Raw genomic sequence first — 12,386 nt, 5'->3', positions numbered from 1 at the left:
GCAGACCAGGAAAACCCTTTAGCTATTAGGAAACCAGTAGAAGTATTACTTTTTCTTCAAAGCTCATGCTAGGACAAAAAATGCTATTAAAATCACATACCAGCTCAACCTTAGGACCAAGACCTTCCAGTATTTTATGGGCCTCTTCAGCTTTTTTCTGTAAAAATGGATAAGAGTTGCTAACTTAATTACAAGATCTAACAAAAGCAAAGAGAAGCTGCAACCCGAATGCTTTAAAAGATGAAACATTTTCACCTAAAAATATCTGAGAAGCAGTATCACATCACATCTGGGTTAATATTGATCTTAAGATATGATGCTTTATATTTATGAGATAATTTTATTGGACAGAACATAAAGGGAAGCTTCAATTAAGAAGATGCCTAAAAAATTAAGAATTAAGAAAAAAACTAAAAAATAAAAACATACCTTGATAATGGCCTTAAGTCGTGAACAAGGAAAAATTTATGCTTGCTTGATAATTTCAGATACATTTAATTTGCTCTTGATGTATTAGCTTCTGCAGTTTATATATTTGAAAAGTGAGCAGATGTACCTGTCTGAGCAGAGCAATACATGTCACAAGAAACAATGAATAAATAGATAAAAAAGAAAAAAGGATGTTCCCACTGCAGCACAATGAACAGGGTTGGCAAAGATTTTTCCCGAATGAGCGCAGACTGTCAGTTCATTCAAGACTATCAGAATGACACTGAATAGCTCTCTATTTTCACATTTCATAAGCCTCCACATACAGACTGAGACAAACAACAGCAGCTGCCAGACTAAATGCTGTGCACAGAGCTGGAGCAGCTTTAGAGCCTAAAGGGTTAACAGCTAACTGTGAAGGAAGGCGTGTCTCAGCAGCCTCCTACCACAACACTGTCTGACAGACATGAACTACAGTGACCTCCATAAACAAACACACACACACACACACACACACACACACACACACTCCCTTACTGCTAGGTCACATATATAGACAATGCCTGGACCTTCAGTTAAATGTGTTTCAGGACTGCAACGAACAATTACTTTCATTAGCAATTAATCTGCTGATTAATTATTTTCTTGATAAACAAATTATTATTATTAATCAATTATTTGCTTGTTCTATTAAACATCAGAAAAACAATGAAAAACAATGAAAAATGTAATACAGGATGATGACATCAAATAGCTAGTTCTGACAAGTCAGTGCAACATTAAAACAAACTAAAACTAAGAAAATACAGTATTTAATTTCTCATAATGTAAAACCACAAGAAGCAGCAAATTCTCTCTTTTGAAAACCTGAAACCATTAAATGTTTAGCATTTTTGCTTAAGAAATGACAGCCAATTGATTGCTATAAATGTTTTCTTTTAATTGACTAATCGTTGCAGGTTGAATGTATTCTCAATTGATTAAAAAGTTTACCAAAACTAATGATGTATTTGACAAAAATGCACTGCAGTAAAAACATGCATACTTTCTCTCACGACTGCCTTCAAAACAACAACAATGCAAAACCACTGACAATCGAACATATCCCAATAGCAGACTCACTCAAGTATTATTTCTGAAAATTAAAATCACTATGCCAAATGCAGTTTTTCGCCAGGGGTGGGGACATGCATGCAGAGCTGAGCTGAGCTTGCTGCTTCATAGCTCTACCTGGTTCACTAGAAGAAAGGTTAAATTTGCAATAGCAGTGGCAGGAAATGTTCAGTAACTTAAAACAGCTCAGATATGGCTAAAAGAAATCAATAAAACAAGACTAATATTTTGAGATGCAAACATCATGTTTGAGTGAAACTAAACTCCAAACCACAGAGATTCAGTTAGAAGCTACAAACGTACTGAGAGATGAACACAGACAGACACGTGTTCAGCCATCAGTTGTGCACAAGATGACTTGGTTTCAGTGAGGAGACGGTCACTGGTTGGCTGTGGTCACCATGGTTATCCCCTGCTGTGAGGACACAGCAGAGATGCAGGTGTTCCCAAGCTTGGCACTCCACAGCACAGTTTAAGGGAGTTTAACCAGGCCTAAAGTAACGTAAAGTAAGTAAAAGTAACTTTTTCCAGTTCTGAGGCTGAGATGATAGCTAAAAGAGTAGCTGTTGTTTGGAACGTAAACAAAATGACGAAAACTGAGGGGGCTGATGCCTGTTGTTGGTGTGTCTTGGTGTTTGACAACTAACCCTGTTCTCATCGTAGATTATCTGGACAATGCTGCGGTGCTTGTGCTCCACTGGGGGAGGGGTCACTGGCTTTTCTGGCTCCACTGGCTTTGCTGCTTCCTCCTCCAGTTGTTGCTAAGAGACAACACCAACACACAACATTTTGACCAACAGCACACAATAAAAGACATACAAAATACACACAGGGAAAATATGTGGAGTCTCCTTTCTTCTATTCGTGTTTTTTTATCTGTCTTCATTTTCATGCAATGGTGGAAAACAGATGCATCCACACTGTGTTGATCTGATCTTAGCTTCTGATATCTGAAGCCCATGCAGGCATTATCAGATGATTCCCTACAGGCTTGGTCAAGTACAACATTTTTTTTAAAGAGAATTGAATGTTTCTGCAATTGAGGCCACGCTGATACTAACAGACAAGGTGAACGAGTGTCTGGTCGGTCAATGTTTACGAGTTAAAGGTTATGCAAACTACCAGGTTACAGGGACAAGATTAGGACTTCCTGAAATACCTCAAAAAAACAAATAAATCCCTGAAAATCTCAGGAAAAGGCAGACTGAAAAACTGAGAGGTATTCTCTCCCAACAAAGCTCAGCTTACATTCCTATCTAATGAGACAGAAATGCAAAAAAGATAGCAAGAGAAAGACGACCACAAACTGGATTAAAAACAAACTCATTCAGTCAGGAAGATGAGCTGAAACAATAAGACTGTAGCTTTAAAAGTAAAGCTTTTCAAAGCACCTTACTGGGAAATATACTGTATATACATCCATAGATCTGTATCTAATAGCCCAATTCAATTGTTGGTGTGTAGGGATTAAAACTCCTCAGTGAGAGGATGAGCTAGCCTGCAGGGCTTAGCAAGATTCTCCTCACTGACAAGGGGTAGAGCCTGTAAACACGAGTTTCAAGGAGAGAGGGAGGTCCACAGACCGCTGTAAAACTGACCAAAAAACTCACAAACATTCAGATTCTTTTAATCATGAGCTAAATTTGCTGTGCTACACTGATAACATTTGTCACTTCAACATGATGTTTCTGTTCTGATACATAACTGTATAACAACTTTGGCCTGTCTTGTGGCTTTATTTATTTATGCCAATGTCCATGTTACTTCTTTCTCTTAACAATATTTCTATTTAAATTATGGCTGGTTTGAACTGTAAACAAGTTAAATAACTACAAATACCTGAACATGTTGTGAAATGTGAAATTTCATACACAATACTGTCAAACCCATCTGTGATTGAAGCATGTTCAGAAACAAAAGGTCTCACTGGGAAACCAACCTGTTTTTTCTTCAGCTTGAAAATCTGCTGCTCCACTTTAGCAATCTCTCTGTCTACACGGTCCATACTCTGGATCAGCTCCTCTTTAGATAGTTTGGAAGGTGAAGTGTCCTGCTCTTCCCCCATATGTAGTGTAGGTCCCCCTGTGGACGGGGACTCCACTTTGACAGTGAACTGAGACTCCTGGTAGAAACAAAATGGGTCATTAAGTTTGCAGAAAACTACAGCACAACATTTGTACAAGACTGAATTGATTCCATCCAACCCACAAAGTCATACTCTACAAAGTATAAAAAGCAGCTACTGAGGCAGTGGCACACTGGGGATGTGCACAAATAATCAATTAGTCAATTAGTCGAAAAGGTAAGCATAGTCAACACCTTCTTTTAAAGAATCGACTAATTTTTATTTGACTAACTTTTATTTGGTTGGGGGTGGGAGGAGATTTGTTTTACTTCATAGAGATGCGGAGAATCTTCTCTCTGTGTGGTGCAAGCAAAACACTGGAACAGACGTCAGCAATAAGAAGAAGCAAAGCAGGCTATTAAACAAACTGCTGTTTGCTCAGCTTGTTTCCCTGTTTACTCAAGATCCAGACATCTGATGACAAAATCCTTCACCTGGTTTAAGATTGTAGTTCTAATGTTATAAAAAGTGATGGTAATGTGACTTAAAACATTAAGAAAGTAGTCTGCTAAAAATGTTTTAATGTCCGGCTGACAGCTGGTACTGGTGGAAAATACTATGGATTTGTTGCACCTAAACGCACCTAAACGCTGTGACAGCAAACGATAGAAACAAATAACTGCTTTGGTGACTTAAATGACTTTGGACAATATGTTTCCTCTTACCATTGTCAGAGGAGTGGAGCTGTCAAAGGCTCATGAAACCCAAATACACCGTGCCTTCATGGAAGACCATTACCGGCCAGATTGAGAAAAAGTACAATGAGGCAGCTACAGCTCTAAAAAAGAACTTGACGCAAGCCAACAAAGTAGCAATAACAACCGATGCATGGACAGCTCTCACATCAGAGTTTTATGTCACTATCATCTGCTGTTACATGGACAGTGACCTGAACATTTCTGGTTCTGTGCTCCAGGCTTGCAGCACAGATGAGAGACACACAGCTGAGAACATCACCACTAGTCTGAGGTGCATTGTCAATGAGTGCAGCTTTGGAGGTAAAGTTAGTGCATCTGTACACTACACTGCAAAAAACATGACTCGACACAACAACATAGTATATTATTTTGGTTTGGGTGTCTTAAGGATGACATCATGACTAATCGACTAAACGACTTAAATTGGCTTGATTAATCGACTTCAAAAAGTAATCAAATGCCCATCCCTAGCTGACACTATATATCTCAGAACTTCTTAATCATTATGAGAGGGTTTTGAAAGGTTGCAAGTGGTGTAAATGATGGTTTAGTCCTCAGACTGTCTCTCAAAGGACAAAAACACAACTGAGACCAACCTTTTTGACCTCCACAGTGGCTCTTAGGCTGTCCTGTACTGTATGGGGCATAGGTAAGACCATACCCCCAGCAGTGGGAGGTGTGCGGGTGATGTGGGCCTCTGCAACAGTCTCCATGCGAGGGCGCTTAGCCTCTAAGGCCTCGTGCTCGGGCTGGGCTGTGACGGAGTGATACTGCTGTTCGTAACCATGGCGTCTCTCTGGAGGCCTGAAGGAGAGAATAAACAGGAAATTCACAAATGTATTGGAAACTGCAACTGTCTGTCTAGATGTATGACTCCCACACTGGGAACATCCATGGCACCCTTGACGGATTGCAACACAGACCCTAACATTAAGGGGGAAAAAATCCTAATCCTGACAGCAAGTGAGCATGCTCTTCTCATCAGATATTTAGACAACAGGCTCGATCTCTGAAGTGAAGCTCTTACCTTTCTGCTCCAGGGTGGAATTCAGACAGTAAAGATGGTCTTCTCCGACCCTGTGGATCCTGCATGTGAGTCCGATAGTCTGGGACGGTGAAATCCTGAAGGAAAAAGGCACACACCACAAACAACTGTATGAAGTAATCTGAACAAGATCACAATAGTATGAAAAAGGATCTGTGTGTAAAGCACCAGACGGGTCCACTGATCAGAGAAAAAAAGTACATCATCATCAGTTCCTGCAAAGCTAGCAACTATAATAAAGCACTTCACAGATGAAGCAACCAAATAATATTTGCAGACAGGCAAAGTCCTGTCTACACTGGGTGAGTATGAACCACGTTTTTCATTGTCTGTTTCTATCTATGTGATGCAACAGACATGCATCAGTTTTAGTCAATACATGTGTCTACACAGGCTGTTTTATTCACACATTATACATATCAGTGACCCGAAGCATCTTTTTTGGCCTCAAAGTCTCACTTTCTTCCAACTTATGCAACTACAGAGATTGTGTGTTGGCCTGTGAGCCCTGTCAAACGCCGTCTGAGGAGCACCCTGTTGGCCTAAGGGTTTACTGCAGGAACATGAACTATGTACTTACATCATCTAGAGCTTGGGTCTAGGAGGACCTTTGTTGCATGTCACACCCTCTCACCTACCTCATTTCCTGTAAGCTCTCTGCTGTTCTCAATCTAATAAAGGCAAAATTCCTGGATGAATTAAGAGGCCATTTATATCATTCATCAACTGCAGCTGTGAGCGTAAGACAGAGATGCGATGTCAGCATTTAGAGGTCTAATTGCTAAAGATAAAAAACTAATTAACTATGCTTTCAAATAACAAGGTTCACACATTTATCAGCAAGTACATGAGGCAGTGCCCATGTAACTTATTATAGGAAGAGAGCATAACAACATTATGTCTAAGATTATCAGACAGATGCGAAAAAAAAACCCACATATTTGTAATATTACACTGTGGAAGACAGATGGGCCTGGAAGTGGGGAAAGACGTCACCCCCCATTGAAACAACTCGTCTATCAGTGCACAATAAAATTACTGAAACAAGTCGCCCTGCTTCTTTCTACCAAACTAAAATGAATTTTGGTCATTTCAAGGAAATTGATGAAAACCTTTTTAAAGCACCAAGGCTTTTATCAAAGAGCTATTGGTTAAATCTCACATAAATGTTATCAGCACACTGTGACCTCCAAACAAACCTGAACAAGCAAAATCAGTTACAGGAAATATTTCCAAACTTCAGTTTTGTCCCAGATTCAAGCAAACAATCCAAATGCTCAGAAACGACAGTGTTCTGCGAAAGTAAGCTTCTACGAAGTATGTCTACCCAAACAGCAAACAAACATCATCCAATATCTAACAATCAAATGAACTTGCATCTGAAAAGTTCGCTGGAATTAAGTACTCTACAAACCTTACAGAGCTGCACAATTATCATAATTATTCTTCTTAATTGTATTTTAAATTAACAAAGAAAACATTCAACCTGTACAAATGCCTCAATTAGAAAAATATTAGAATCACAATATGTATTTCTTCACAGGAAGCGAATGTCTTTTTGAGAGTTAAAATATTACTTAAACCATTATCAATACAAAATATTTACACCGATAATAATGCCACCACAATTAACAAGAAAATCCTAAAAAATCAGTCACATTTCACCTGCAGGTTTTGTACACAGTTGTCATAGCTGTGGTTTGGTGTGGCTAACCAACAGTCCCTCTGCTGAAGCTACAATGAACATCGCAAGCTAAGCAGAGTCGTGACTTCTGATTTATTTTCTGCATCAAGCTGCAAATCAGTCACCAAGATGTCAACAGATACACATTACCTATTCAGATAAAATGTCAGCAAAGGTTTAGGGCGCAGCTTGAAGGCCTTATGTAACAAATATCTCTGCACTTCTGTTGAGACTGCCCATCCAGACAATAATCGGTAACGCTCAGCATGATTAAGTCTGAACTCAACCTCATTGTCTGAAGTCTGAATCTAACCTCACTTTTTTTGTGCATCTCATCTAAGTCCCAAATCACAATTAAGCAAAAAAAAAAGGACAGATCCCTCTTATTTCGAATATTAACCTATCTTTTGCTTACCACATGTAGAATAGCCAAGTGACTTCCCACGCCATGTACGAAAGTGAAAGCAAAAGTGTAACGACAGGATACTGCAAATATTTCACTTTCTTCAGTAACAGTGTTTATTGTGCAGTGCCACTAAAGTTTTAACTAACCATACCAAAGCGGAACAAAACAGCTAAATAGTCTTGTTTCCTTAAATACTTAACATCAAACCCTGAAATCAGTAGCATAAAACCTCAAGCCAAAATTATATATTCGGATCTATGAAGTTACTTGTTGATATTTCCCTGTAACTCACTTTGTAACTTAAAGAAGTATGCTTACATGTTACCTTCGAATACCTGAGTAATGTCACATAAACAAGCCGACAGCGTGCCGACAGCGTGCCGGTTAAATTATCCAATTACAAACATGTCTGTTAGCTTGAATACAACAAAACAGAGGGAAGATTTTACCTGTTGGTGGCGTGTGCCGGAGAAGGTGTACTGGACAGAATGTGGTGGGTATCGGCTCTGCTCGCTGCTGAAGCTCCCCTGGCTGGGGGGGTAGCCTGAGCTACTGGACATCCTGGCTCAGTGCTACCGGGCTGCTGCGGCTTCACGGATCAGAGATTTTAGCTAGACCATGTTTGGAGACACAAACCACCTGCCCCAGGACAGAGACATGAATTCAGTTTTTTTTTTTTTAAGTCAGACTTAAGACATTAAGGTGAACATATCAAAGCTTCTTAAATATCTTTCTGCATGAAAGATAAACAAAGAGGAGGAAAGAATCAGCCAACAAAGATAAAAACATATATGGCTAGAGTCACAGTTCTGGATAGTACTGTCAGAATATACAGCATTTTGAGAGATGTGCTGGTGTAGAACTGGAGATGAGCTATCAACGTGGTCTACTGAACATACAGTGTGCTAAGAAGTCGGTACATACTACACAACAACTAGGCATGTACATTGGTTAAAACACGAATCTTACTTGACCAAGACAGTCAGAGCAGCCCAACACTTTTTCTTGCATTTTTCACTTGTCAGAAATATTTCTCTGTGTTTCCAAGCTGGTGAGTATAGGCCCACAGCACTGCCTCACTCATATCACCTCCTGTTGCCAATGTGGGTGACAAGGTTAGAACCAAATTCAAAATACACCACTCTAAGCTCTTGGTTTACCTTAAAGTGTTAATTTAACTCAAGGCCTATAAACCAAAAGTGCAGGAACAACTAGTGAATTAAAACATTGGGCCAAACTGTGCAGCTGCAGCTCTAGAAAACACCAAAACAGTCTTTTTGTGAATTAAAAACAGTGGCCTGTTGTTCAAACACTGATAACTGGGTTAACTTGATTTGACTGCTGATGGTTTGTTATTAGTCTGGATGTGGTGTGTTTTGTCACATTAATCAGCTCAAAACAGAAAAAATGCAGGCCTTTTCAGAGTTGGCAGCGTTACCGGAGCCAAAACGTTTTGAATTCCGTCCACCTATTAAACATTCAGACAGTCCCCAACCTAAAGTGAGTTGTTTGAGTTGCCTTAATCTTATCCTGCCTTAAGAAAAAGAAAAAAAAAAAAACTCATTGACAGTGAACATTTGCAATTATATTCAGTATAACCTTATCTGCAAATACATTGCCACTAAGTATTTTGCAGATGTGTTGAATACAATCATTTTATGTTACTGACAAACAAATTAGGTAGTATTATATGCAAACATACTGTGCTTGACTACAAATGTAATTCATAGGTGATATGACGATGCTTTTCAAAAGGAGAATATACTGTTGCCTGATGAGAAAATGCCAGCCAGTAGTAAGTGAAAGTTAGTATTAGTTAGATAGCTACCATAATTTATTTTTGACGAAAGAGTTAAATGTCTGTATGTGATTGGAAAATAAAATGCAATGGAATAAAACAGACACTACTAAAAAATGGAAAAAAACACCCAATCCAAGTATAAAGACATGGACTTATGAACTTACTTGCATTCTATGTGGAAATTATAAATACTCCTATTTTATTTTAAATTTGATTATATTTTAGTCATGAAAAATAACAGTAAACTATTTATTTAAGTCCAAAAAAATGTGATTTCATCTGTTGTATAAACAATCTGCTGCCTATGAAAAGGGACTGGTGGGGTGTGTCATCTCACAGTTAAAATATGTTCTAGATAAAAGAAGTATAAATTCATCAGATTATAATTAATTTATGCTGAGCAACTGTGATAAAAAGGTGTCATCTCTATTCTTACATGTCATGCCAAACAAACATATGAGCAGTGAGCCAAGGTTTGAACTTTCCTCTCATGTTGCCATTACTTCAGAAGGACATCCCAGAGTTACCTAATGTAATTGTTTGCATTTAAATTAAGATATTAGTTGGATGAACCTTAGCAAGTTTATTTTAGATACATGAAATTGTGTTAGCCTGGCTCAGTTAAGCAATATACAATGAACAGGACCCAAGATCGGAGCCAGGAAGCACCGCATGACACTTCTTGATGAGTGCCTGTTAATAAAGAAAACTTACTCACCAAATGTCCTGGTACTTTGCAACTGAACAAACACAGATTTTGTATCTAGTTTGAAAATTAAAAGGTGACAAAAACATGCTACCAAACACGAACAGGAAAAGTTTCTGTCTGTTGGTTTAGAACAAACACATCACTGGATTTTTTTTGGTTCTTTTGATCATTCTTCAGAGGAATACATCATGTGAATTTGTGTTCTGCCGGCTCTGTCATTTTTCTTCTGGGTCTGCAAGATTTACAGCATGACCACCACACCAAGACATTATGACGCTAACTTAAGGGTTGGAAAAGCTTTAACCATTGCCACCATGACCAGGGTGGGAAGCTGTTATTTTATTTTTTCAGTCCGCAAGCCACAGCATTTGGTGGGTCCAAAACTTTAATCCACTTTCACAATTTCAGAAATACTAAAAACATAACAGTGACAAAGTCACTTGTAACTAACCAGCTCCAGTCAATACTGCTGCTGGAGAGTGATTTTTCTACCATTAACTAAAGAGCTGTTCTTACATTGTGCTCTTTCATTTACAGTGATATAAATTTGTAAACGATAAAGAAGTGACAAAGATTATCATGTCCCATGTCCTCTACACGAAGCAGCAGCTAAGACTAATTTTAGGCAGTACCTTCTGACTGAGCAAAACAAATGGAGAAAAAAAATCAGCTCAATGTAAATTGCTCTGAGAGAGCACCCAGAAGCACAAGAGCATCTTATATGTTATATGCTTTTACTTTTTTTCTACACTAAGTTGCTCCTATGTAGGCTACTCTTGCCTGTCTTCAGTTCAGTTGATAATGAACTTGAAGTCTTGTGAAAGGTCTTGACAAAATATTTACCAATATTTACTGACAGTTATTGTAATAGGAAACAAACACTGCTGCTGCCAAGAAGGATTTTGTCATCTTTCAAATGTGGTCTTGCTCCATTACAAAAAACTGCGTTCCCAATTTAAGGGAAGGGACCTTTTGGGTTCAAGCCTGAGTCACAGCATCCTCTGTGGACTCAAGACAATGAGTCCCTGCAATGATTTAATCCTTTATTAGTCCCACAATGGGGAAATTTACAAATTACAATTTTTTTAATATTCAAAAGGAGCTAGGTTTGTAGGATATTATTAATACGCTTGCCCTCTTAATCAGGGCTGTTGCAGCCCTTGTTAGTGACCTGATTGTCCATAATTGGGTTCACTGTTTTTATCCATGTTTTTGTCCTAACTTGCATAGGAATCCATGGGGGGAACTATTTCGTGGACATATTCAAAATATAGTTTAAGTTGTATCCCTCTCTCATTCCTTACATCATAGATCATAAAAGTAGATAAAAGACATTGTGAGTAAAGTACATTCACTCCTACATTTATTATTTCCGTTTAAACAGTTTGTAATTGTATTTTCCGAAGAGGTTTTAAGTCATTTTCAGAGCACAGGCGTGCAGTGTGCATTGCTTTGGTCAGCTTTTGTCGTTTCCCGATGAAGCTCTTAGTAAAGTTAATTTTAGATCTACAATCTCTCTGGTGATTTGCATACAACTCCAGCAGCCACGGTGAACTCCGGGGCCCCATACACATCCTAGTCGTGAGAAATACTGCTGCTGTGCGTCGTTATTGTTGTTTTTAACTCCATATTGCCATATAAACGCAACTGCATTTGTAGCTTATCTTGGGGGATGGGTCCATTTCCACAACAGAGAGCTCTTCCGGAAATGCACCAAAAACATGCATAACAATAAAGATCAACATTTAAGTATATGCTACTTCATCACTCCGGCGTTGAAACATGACGTTTAGGATGTTGTTGTTGTCGCTAGCTAGCTAACTTAGCCTGTAATTCACCTTTGAATTCTCAACCACGTCGCCATCTTGCAAGGCAAATTTTCAGCGTAGACCGGGGCGCTTAAATAGCGTGCTAATTAGACATGTTGCCTTGCTTCACATTAGCGATTTGCACTCACCTCATATTTAGAAAATATACCGATGGGAAAGAAAGATATCCCTGGACAGAAATATGTGGCAATTGTTGATTGTAAATCCGCGGGTTATGGGCTGTGGACGACTGGGCAGACTGAAGGCTGCGCCGCATTTGTCGGTCGATGTCCTGACAGTGTTAAATAAATTGTTCGTACTCGGTTGCATTCACAGGAAATTGGCACTCCTCGACATGTGTGGATGTACAAAGATAAATATCAAGGTCGAATTTATAAAGTGAGCGGACTGTTATCGCATTCTTTTGGAGCTGGCCTTAAAATTTGCATTTTATTTGTTATGTTCCTGTAAGGATAATGCAGTGTGACAGTTAAATCGTTCCCTCAAACATGGTAACGTTTTTGTTGTTTGTAATTTTCACTTTTCAAAATGAGAAATTTAGCCCGAT

At 38.7% G+C, this 12,386-nt stretch overlaps 1 protein-coding gene across 4 annotated transcripts in view; it reads right to left on the bottom strand.

The window, feature by feature from the left end:
• Positions 1–12,121, bottom strand: part of ncor1 (nuclear receptor corepressor 1) — a 49,834-nt gene extending 37,713 nt beyond the window's left edge. For all 4 annotated transcript variants that reach the window (XM_018691084.2, XM_018691088.2, XM_018691085.2 and 1 more), the window contains exons 1-7: positions 11,968–12,121; positions 7,950–8,139; positions 5,393–5,487; positions 4,962–5,169; positions 3,482–3,664; positions 2,190–2,303; positions 101–157 (exon numbers count right to left, since the gene is read on the bottom strand). In XM_018691084.2, coding sequence (XP_018546600.1) covers positions 101–157; positions 2,190–2,303; positions 3,482–3,664; positions 4,962–5,169; positions 5,393–5,487; positions 7,950–8,060 — 768 coding nt within the window. In that variant the 5' untranslated portion in view covers positions 8,061–8,139; positions 11,968–12,121. The remainder of the gene's footprint in view (positions 1–100; positions 158–2,189; positions 2,304–3,481; positions 3,665–4,961; positions 5,170–5,392; positions 5,488–7,949; positions 8,140–11,967) is intronic.
• Between the last annotated feature and the right edge of the window lie 265 nt (positions 12,122–12,386).

Source organism: Lates calcarifer, linkage group LG20, assembly GCF_001640805.2.
Source record: "Lates calcarifer isolate ASB-BC8 linkage group LG20, TLL_Latcal_v3, whole genome shotgun sequence".
Taxonomy (NCBI): Eukaryota; Metazoa; Chordata; class Actinopteri; family Centropomidae; genus Lates; species Lates calcarifer.
Note: the sequence above shows the minus strand (reverse complement) of the source record. Positions and strands in the feature narration are given on the sequence as shown.